Genomic DNA, 10,029 nt, shown 5'->3' on the forward strand with positions numbered 1-10,029 from the left:
CTAGAAATTCTTCTTGTAAAGCTGTAATGCTTTCTCAGCTACATATTCAGTGAATTCGGTACTGTGTGTGTCTAATTCCTGGGGAACTTTAATTGTGAAAGTAGGTGAAGTCAAAATATTCACATCTACTGTTGTTTCATTCAGACCATCAGAAGAAACCTGAAAGGGAACAGCTTGATATGATGTCTTCATATTGTTTTTAAATATATATTTAAATAACTTCTCATTTGTTAATAACACATGACATGGGTTGTTTTCAAGTCAGTCCAATATTTTGTTAAATTGCGTTACTTTGGCTACCTTATACAGAAGGCTGCAATTAAAGGATGCCAGATACAATTCGTCTACACTGTGAGCTCCAGAATTCCTTGTCAGCTGTGGGCAGTGCTGGCAGTAAATATCTTTACCGGATTATAGACTGGAATGAGTGAAGAGATTTATGGGTTGAGAAACAGCTAGTCTTTCCAAGCAGAACTAAAAGAACAACAACCAAAACCCTCCATACAGTATGCTATTCTCAAATATTGCAAAAACATTAGGATATTTTGCATGTATTATATGTTAGTCTTTAAAGTTAGCCTGGGTGTTATGTTGATGTTGTTTGTTAGATATATCAAACCAATTTAAGGGTGTCATCCAACTCTTATTTAGTTCAGGGGCACAGAGACAGACTATACAGCAACCAAACAAACAGTGGAAGGAGTTTATTTGGAAGCTTCAGGAATGTTTACTTGGAAGTAAGTCATAGGATACAAGGGTCTTGACTGCAGCCAAAGGGAGGAATTTTAAGCAGGTCTACTCAGAAGTAGGTCCCATTTTTATTCAAAAAAGTGTTCTTAGGATTTCAGCTTTAGGCTAACAATTTTTGAGGCAGCCACTGGAAAATGTTGAAGGTCCAATATGACATACAGCATATAAAGTGATAAAATTCATAACAGCCTCCTTGACTTGTACTCTGACTTTGTTATATTGACCTAAAGAAGATATTTGAATTACATGTCAGCCACCGGCAACATTCTTGAAAAGTAACCTAAAGGCATTAAAACCTGTTAGTGCCATTTTATTCCTCTCAGATGGTGATACAGGTCACTTACCCATCACGCTAAAAGGATTTAGAGTAGGCTAGTGGCTAAACTGTGGGATGTCAGATTACCAAGGGATTATCAAGTATACTTAAAATCTGCCTCAATAAGAGCTTAGTATTTTAAAGACCAAAAATAACACACACACATTCCCCCAGGTACTACTGAATTAGTAAATGTCACTGAACTATGGAGAACAGAAACATCACTGTGCTGTGGTCACTTCCATTTTTAATGTATGGCATTTACCTTTACTATATTGAAAATGTTTTCTGGTTCAATGGTCTTGTCGGATAGCTCGGACACCCATCCAAACCTTTCTTTCATTTTATTCAACGAGTAGGCTGTATCTTCGGTGTGATATTGGACCAATTGGAGAATCTGTCGATACTGCTCAGCAGAGATGTTAACCAGCTTAAAGGCATCGTCAAACTTTATATGTAGCTCAGGGACACCAGGGCAGACTGTACAAGAATCAAACATTGTTTAGGAGGTTTCAGAAACAGTCTAATGTATGTCAATTATTATTATTATAGTTATGTTTGGGGGGGAAAGCACACCTAAGAATCTGCAGGAAATAAACACATTTTGTGTTTTAATTGATAATAATACTGCTGCTCATTAGAGTAGTTATTCACCTGCTTTCCATGTAATGCTTCAGTTCTCAGCACATTTTGTTGTAAGTCTTGTGGTTCCAAAATACAAAAACTATTCTGAAAACTATTTTACCAGTTTTTGCCTTCAGCAAACTATTTTTGCCTTCAGAAAACTATTTTACCAGTTTTTGCCTTCAGCAATAGTAGCATTGGTAGTTTAGCCTATGCAGCTGGATCCTGTTACGGCTTTGTCGTATGTATTGTATTGTAGCAATGAATCTTGGATTGAATGCAGTAACTTCAAGCCAAGTGAAGGCATTTGAGACAAATATTAATAGCACTGGTAACAGCTGGACACCACCATAATATGAACTTATTGTGTGTGTGTGTGTGTTAACTGCCATCAAGTTGCTTCTGACTTAGGGAGATCCTATGAATTAATGACCTTAGAAGTGTCCTATTGTTACCAGCCTTATTCAGACTGAGGGCTGTGGCTTGCTTCATTGAATCAGTCCACCTGATGTTGGGTCTTCATCTTTTCCTGCTGCCTCCAACATTTCCTACCTTTACTGTCTTTTCCACTGACACTTATCTTCTCATGATGTGACCAAAGTACAATAGCCTTAGTTTGGTCATTTTAGCTGCTAGAGAAGAGTTCAGGCTTGATTTGATCTAGAACCCACTTATTTGTCTTTTTGGCAGTCCACGGTATCCGTAAAACTCTCCTCCAATGCCAAATTTCAAATCAGTTTTCTTCTTGTCAGCTTACTATGCTTATTATATGTTTTGCAATCTTTTTCTTTCTATTTTAACAGAGATTTGGAAGGCATGTTATAATTCCATTTTACAGCATGGAACTGATTTGTGGCATGGTCATTTGTCCTGTTTCTTGGTTTGAATCAAGGACTGGTTGTGGAGGCACCTGCACTGGCAATGGAGCATGTACAACTGTTTTCTCTGCACTTTTATTCTCTTAGCCTCCTGCTGCTACTATCATTTCTCCCTGACCCACCAGAGGACTTGGGGGAGGGCTTTTAAAAATTGATAATAGACATATTGCTATAGCACAATAACAACTTTATCATGAGCCATTGCCAAGATCTACTAGTTTCTAGGACTCTGGTATATGTTTCTCTAGAATGTAATGGGATAGAAACTTACTATTTTTAAAAGAAAGCTGGGAACTGGTAGATCACAATAAAAGATTCCTCCAACTTTATTGTGCTATGGTGATGTGATAATTACTGATTTTTTTAAAAAACCCACCCTTCAGTGGCACAGGGAAAATGGATGCAGGGGACGGAGACAGGGAAAATGGTGCTGATATGGGTGGAATATGCAAAAATGCACACCTTCCATAGCGCATGGTGTCTGAATAGACTTCAACTATGATTTTCCAAACAGATCATACCAAACTAGGTTTGGGAAAGCTCCCAGCAAAGTGAGGGGAAACAAGACAAACGAGGATGACATCATGTGGGTGCTCCTGAAAACAAAGCTACAGCTAAGGGAGCCAAAGCAGAGTAAAACAGTCATGTGGAAGCAGCCAAGGTCTTCCAAAGACCAACACACTGTCCACTGAAGGGGCTCATGCCTCTTCTGGACCTGCAGCAGCAGGTGAAAACTTCAGCCAGAAAGAAATGCTTCAGATTAATTAAAATTAAGTGCAATGACAATTTAAACCAAACTCGTCGAGATTTCTCTTGCGCCTTTCTAAATGCACCAGCAGAATCAGGAAGTGGGAATGAAAAGAACAGCTATGAAACACATTAACTATTTTGGGTCACCAATACACAATTATGTATTTTGGGCTGAGTGACAGGAGGAGTAGAACTGCATCCACCTGTGATTTCCAGTACAGGCAGTCCCCCCCCCCTTCTTTATAATTATGCAGGTTTATGATATAAAGTTTATATTTATTTAGAAAATTGGTATGCCAGCCATCAAGATCTGTCTATTGCTGCTCACAACTGACAACTAAAACAAAAAGTTAAAATGACTCAATAAAAACAAATCATGCCAATAGAAACAAGTCATGCCAATAAAATGAATGAAAACAAGTCAACCCAATAAAAACAAGCTGGAGCACAAAACTCATGAAACAGAGCAGTCTAAAATGGCATTCATAAAAGTCTTCAGTCAAGAAATGGACCACAAAACAGCTCAAAGAGGTGGAACTCCTTAGTTAAAAGCCTGGGTTAAGAGAAATGCCTTCGTCTGGTACCTAAAGGAAAAGAAGTTAGGTGCCAGGCAAGGCCCCAAGGGGATGGTATTCCAAAGGCAAGGCACCACAAGCAAAACAAAAACAAAACCTGTCTCTGCAGGCAAGAAAAGAAAAGTTGAGAGAAGGCAGGCTGGACAATGCAACAGGAGATGGACCTTCCAGTACAAAAAAAAAGGCACTGTAGTATTGAAATAAGCAGTGAAGTAGCTAAATTTGCGAATGATACAAAGTTGTTTAGGATGGTGGAAACCAGTGAGGATTGTGAGGCACTCCAAAGGGATCTGTCAAGGATGGGCAAGTGGGCATCAACATGGCAAATGGGGTTCAGTGTGGCCAAGTGCAAGGTGATGCACATTGGAACCAAAAATCCTAAATATAAATACACACTGATGGGGTCTGAACTGGCAGAGACTGATCAAGAGAGAGATCTTGGAGTTGTAGTAGATAACTCACTGAAAATGTCAAGACAGTGTGTGACTGCAATAAAAAAGGTGAATGCTATGCTGGAGATTATTAGGAAGGGTATCGAAGACAGATCAGCCAATATCATAATGCCCCTACATAAAACAAGGTGCGACCTCATTTGGAATACTGTGTGCAGTTCTGGTCACCACACCTTAAAAAGGATATTATAGCTTTAGAAAAAGTGCAGAAAATGGCAACTTGAATGATAAAAGGGTTGGAACACTTTCCCTATGAGGAAAGGCTAAAGCGCTTAGGGCTCTTTAGCTTGGAGAAACGACGACTGAGGAGAGACATGATTGAGGTTTATAAGATTATGCATGGGATAGAGCAGGTAGAGAAAGAAGTACTTTTCTCCCTTTCTCACAATACAAGAACTTGTGGGCACTCCATGAAATTGCTGAGCAGTCGGGTTAGAATGGATAAAAGGAAGTACTTCTTCATCCAAAGAGTGATTAACACATGGAATTCGCTGCCACAGGAGGTGGTGGTGGCTACAAGCGTGGACGGCTTCAAAAGGGAATTAGATAAGCATATGGAGCAGAGGTCCATCAGTGGCTATTAGCCACAAGGTATAGATAGGGGCTCTGGGGCAAGTGATGCTCTGTCTTCTTGGTGCTTGGGGGGGTCAACAGTGGGAGGGTTTCTACTGTCCTGGCCCCACTGGTGGACCTCCTGATGGCACTGGTATTTCTGGCCACTGTGTGACACAGAGTGTTGGACGGGATGGGCCTTTGGCCTGATCCAACATTGGCATCTCTTATGTTCCTAAATGTTTACTAAATGATTTAACTGAGTTTTGTTGATCAAGTTTATCAAGCCTACAAATCCAAAATTAAATCAAAGTCATAATAGTTTGTACTTGAGCTAGGGTTGCCCGGTCCCCCCCCCCCCGGCTACCAGGGGGCACAGGGTTTCCAGCTCCAGGCTGGAAAACTCCTAGAGACTTGGGGTGGAGCCTGGGGAGGACAGGGACCTCGGTGGGTTACAGTGCCAGAGTCTATACTTCAAAGCACCCAGTTTCTCTAGAGGAACTGATCTCTGTAGTCTAGAGATTAGCTGTAATTTTGAGAGATTCTGGCATCCCTAATTGAGCATAGAGTATTATGCAGTATTATAGTTAAACCAGAGGTGGTCAGATAATTGTTTACCTTGCAAAAGAGAATCCTGACATTTCCAGCATCTCTCATGAAACTCAGGACAACCTGATGAATTCTGGCGCAGTTCATTACATTGAGCTCTTTCCCGACCTAGCACAATCTTAGAGAACATTCCATTTTTGTCAGAATCTAGAATGAACACACACATAATATGCATACAGTATCATTAACATATATTATCATTTTAATGCTATGTTAAATAACATCAATGCAGTTTACCATTCTGGCAGTTTAAAAATCAATATAACCATGGAATAACCCCATTAAAGAATGACATATTTTGGGGGGGCCAAGCTACACATGGTGGCAATTCCAAGGGTTTGTATATAGAATTACCCCAATCATATTGAAAGAGTAGCAAGGGGAAACAATAAAAAAGATACATACATAAGTAAAGTAGAACCCTCCTCCATTTCCTGTTCTGTCTTACTGCCACCCCAGTCAAGTAACTCTTCTCTGAGGACTCATTTGTCATTCTGCAGCTCCAAATGGGAAGAGTGCCTGAAGACAGGTAAGGTGTATGTGTGTGGGGGGGGAATCTTAGAGGTATGCACATTGCTGGTTGTGTTTCATTACTGCATTATGCATTTATTCATTTTCTACATTCCATTGGTTTGTGTGAGAAGCACATTTTCATCTGTAAGAGTTTCATTTTCCATCCAGTCTGAATGAAATTCCCTGGGATAGAATTCCTCCCAGCCAACTGACAAGTGGATAGAAGAAAGAATCCAAGTTTTCTAGGTAATTAACAAGGCATTCCTAAGCAGAGTTACAATTTCTAAGACCATTGACCTCTGTGAGATCCAGTTGGATTGCACTGTAAATTTCTCACTTGCTAAGGGGCACCTCCAGGAGGCACTATTACAGAATAGGTTGATGGAGGCATTGGCACCCAAAGTAAGGCAGGGACAGTTAATGCAGTAGTCAGAGGCTTGTATTTTGCTAAACAGTGGAAGCTGACGAAGTTATAGGGAAAAAAACAAAAAAGTGAACAGGACCTAGCAATTTAGATAGTAAACACAAACACCAGATTGCTGAACAAGTTCATGATATAATAAATTGACAACAAATACTAATAAAGTTGTTATTATACTTAAACAGGTGAAAATATCAAGAGAACAAGGTCTCGACACAGGCAGGACGAACCTTCCCAGGCTTGACTGTCCGTTTCGACTTTTCGTCTTCATCAAACGTCAGTTTGTAGATGTTTGTCTTCAATAACTCCAGATGGGAATTGTTTACTGTAAGAGCTTTTAGTAGCCACCTTCGAAACTATGCACATATTGTTGAAAATCATGTATTGAAGACAAACATCTACAAACTGACGTTTGATGAAGACGAAAAGTCGAAACGGACAGTCAAGCCTGGGAAGGTTCGTCCTGCCTGTGTCGAGACCTTGTTCTCTTGATATTTTCACCTGTTGAAGTTATAGGGAAGACAGAGAACATCTGGCGCCTCAAGAAGGGCAGGTAGTAGGACAGGGTGAGGATCAAAGGCAACAGAATGGAGCAGGTACAGGGAGAATTTGGGCACTCTTAAAACAACAAATGTGAGTAGATTATGAAAACCAAGCAGCAGAATGATAGCACTTGTTAAATCATTTTAAATCTGTGTGCACAAACAGACTGAATATTGATGTGAATTCACTACAGATATTCACAGTGACATACCAGACAGTGAAACTTAGAAGTAGAGTACAGAACAGACACTACAGGTGACTGCAAGATATATGAGAAAACCCCACAGGCTAACATTAGCAACATTGGCTCACATTCTAGCAAATACAAGAAATGAATAACACTTTTTCATATAGAAGAAAGTTTGAGTCCAGTGGCACCTTTAAGAACAACAACGTTTAATTTTGGGTATAAGATTTTACGTGCATGCACACTTCTTCAGAAAGATTTATTTAAGCCTTACATATAGGCAGAGGGAGGGGGTTAGTTGCCAGGAAGGGCTAGTTAGAGTCAAGATGCATAAGTAACTGGGCGATTATAGCTGAGATGGGATTAAAGCAGTTGGTAAGACCTGTAAATGGCAGCAAATTAGCATACAAATACAAGAGTTAACAAACAGATTCGAGAACTACATTTGAGTCCAGTAACCCCTCCAAGACCAACAAAGTTCAATTCTGGGTATAAGTGAGAACTGAGAGACTTAGCATATGTAGATGCACATTTCTTCAGATACAGGAAACAGATTTCTTCTAGCCTTACATATAGGTGTTGGGGAGATAGTTGCCAGGAAGGGCTAATTAGAGTCAAGATACATAAGTACAGCTAAGATTGGAATAACACAGTTGGTGAGATCTGTGAATAGCAGCAAATTAGCATACAGATAATGAAAGAGCTAACAGATGTGAGAACTAAGTTTGAGTCCAGTGACACCTTTATGACCAATGAAGTTTAATTCTTCCCAGATTCTTCCAGTTTTAGCTGTATTTATGCTAATTTGCTGCCATTCACAGGTCTTATCAACTGCTTTAATCTAATCTCAGTTATCGCCCTGTTACTTATGCATCTTCACTCTAACTAGCCCTTCCTGGCAACTACCCCCCCCCCATATGTAAGGCTTGAGGAAAACTGTTTCAATGTTCCTGATGAAGTGTGCATGCACACATAAGCTTATATCCAGAATTAAACTTTTTTGGTCTTAGAGGTTCCACTGGACTCAAACTTTGTTCTATTGCTTCCGACCAACACTTTTTCATATGGGTGTTTTCCACATAGGGGCAGTCTTGTGTAGTTTCCCTGCTACTGCTGCAGCTGGAAATACAGAGTAGTGACAACAGGGCTTCCAAACAACATGTTTCCCTGGTAGGTTTTAAATCAGTGAGTTAATAGCATTAAATCAATATTCTATTATACTAACATTTGCATCAGGTTATTTGAGCTTCCAGGTTTCTTTTTGCTTTTTAAGTTTCCAGCCAGTTTTTTGGTGGAGATCTGTTTTTCCCCATATATTTCTGATTTAAAAAGAAAAGAAAAACCCTCTGGAGTAGGGAGAGAAAATGGCTGCTGGGGGGTGAACTAGGAAAATCTGAACTTTTCCACCCACACAGCAGCCACTCAGTAATGTCTAAAAGAGTTTGGAGTTAAGCAGGTTTGAGAAAGATTGGAGAAAAGCCAAGGAAACCTTACATGGTGCACAATTGCGCCATCATGCTGTGGGGAAGAGGGGAAAAACCCACTTCCCAACAGCATCAGACACATATACCATGTATCTGCAGCAGTTATGCAATTTACGACATATTTGCAGTGGCAACAGATGTTCTCTACAGTATCCCTTCATACTTCTCATTCCCTCCCATGCTGCTGGTGAACTTTTTGCTTGCTTTATTTTAAAGTAGCTATGTTGTTATAGTATTATAGGGTATAATGCCATAGAGTCCACCCTCCCAAGCCATTTACTCTAGGGGAACTGGTCTCTATAGTCTGGAGAGCAGTTTTAATTCAAGGAGATCTCCAGGCCCCACCTGGAAATTGGCAAACCTATCCACAACCCTAGAAAACTATAGCAATATATATATAGCCTTTAAAAAAAGAAGCAACCCCCCCAGTGGCAGTGGGGAATGGTAGATGCAACAGAAAATGGCAGTGGATATGGTATCAGATGCAGAAATGCACTCCCTGTCCACATTTTCCCAAAACCTGCTTTTGGTATGAGCTTAAGCTATATGACCTTAAGTGATGTTGGGCAGAAGCTCCCCAAAGAACCATAGCAGTTGGAGGGGAGGAACACCGAGCCAGAACTCCATGTGGAAGCAACTTTGGTTTCAAACAAGGAAAAAGTCAGTCAGGCACAGGCAGGGCTATTTTGGGGCAGGAACGCACGGGAACGGAGTTCCGGCTGGCTTCAGAGTTGGCCACACCCACTACAGGCAAAACCTCTGCATGCGTGGCTACAGAGGGAAGGCCTGGAGAGCGACACCCCCCCCCCGACAACTCCAAGGCAGGCAGGCCAGGGGGCACCCTGGAAGGATCGGGGAGGCATTTAAATGCCTCCCCTCCCCTCCAAGGGCCGGTTTGCCCGGGCTCCCCACATCTGTGGGGCACCTGGGCAAGCCAAGGGAAGGCATGGGGTGTGGCCTAATATGCTAATGAGTTTCTGCTGTTGGGTGTGACCTATTATGCTTATGAGTTCCTGCTGGGCTTTTTCAACAAAAAAAGCCCTGGGCACAGGTGATCACTGGGGATGCTGCTTACATAGAATCAAGACAGTTTTCCCTAAACCAGGAGTGATTGGTCGAATTGGTGTGACGAGGAAGACCATTTATGGGAGGGGGGGAATATTCCACGAACTTTTAAAACTTTATTCCCTGTCAGTTTCATTCTCCCCTGACTCTCTTCCCCATCCCGGAATCTGAACTGAGCATGAACTCCAAACGAAGCATTCAGATGCCAAAATAATGACTATTAATGAACTTTCCCTGTTCATTTTTATAACAATGATAATGAGCAGGATTTTCTTTCAATTTTTCATGAGTTAATAAATAAGTGTACACT

At 40.9% G+C, this 10,029-nt stretch overlaps 1 protein-coding gene across 1 annotated transcript in view; it reads right to left on the minus strand.

The window, feature by feature from the left end:
- CLUL1 (clusterin like 1) overlaps positions 1–10,029 on the minus strand; it is a 23,191-nt gene continuing 13,162 nt past the window's right edge. Inside the window, exons 5-7 of the mRNA XM_015425465.1 lie at positions 5,516–5,653; positions 1,332–1,546; positions 1–159 (exon numbers count right to left, since the gene is read on the minus strand). Of these exons, the coding sequence (XP_015280951.1) occupies positions 1–159; positions 1,332–1,546; positions 5,516–5,653 (512 nt within the window). The remainder of the gene's footprint in view (positions 160–1,331; positions 1,547–5,515; positions 5,654–10,029) is intronic.

This window comes from Gekko japonicus, unplaced genomic scaffold, assembly GCF_001447785.1.
Source record: "Gekko japonicus isolate JY-2015 unplaced genomic scaffold, Gekko_japonicus_V1.1 scaffold357, whole genome shotgun sequence".
In the NCBI taxonomy this organism is placed as follows: domain Eukaryota; kingdom Metazoa; phylum Chordata; class Lepidosauria; order Squamata; family Gekkonidae; genus Gekko; species Gekko japonicus.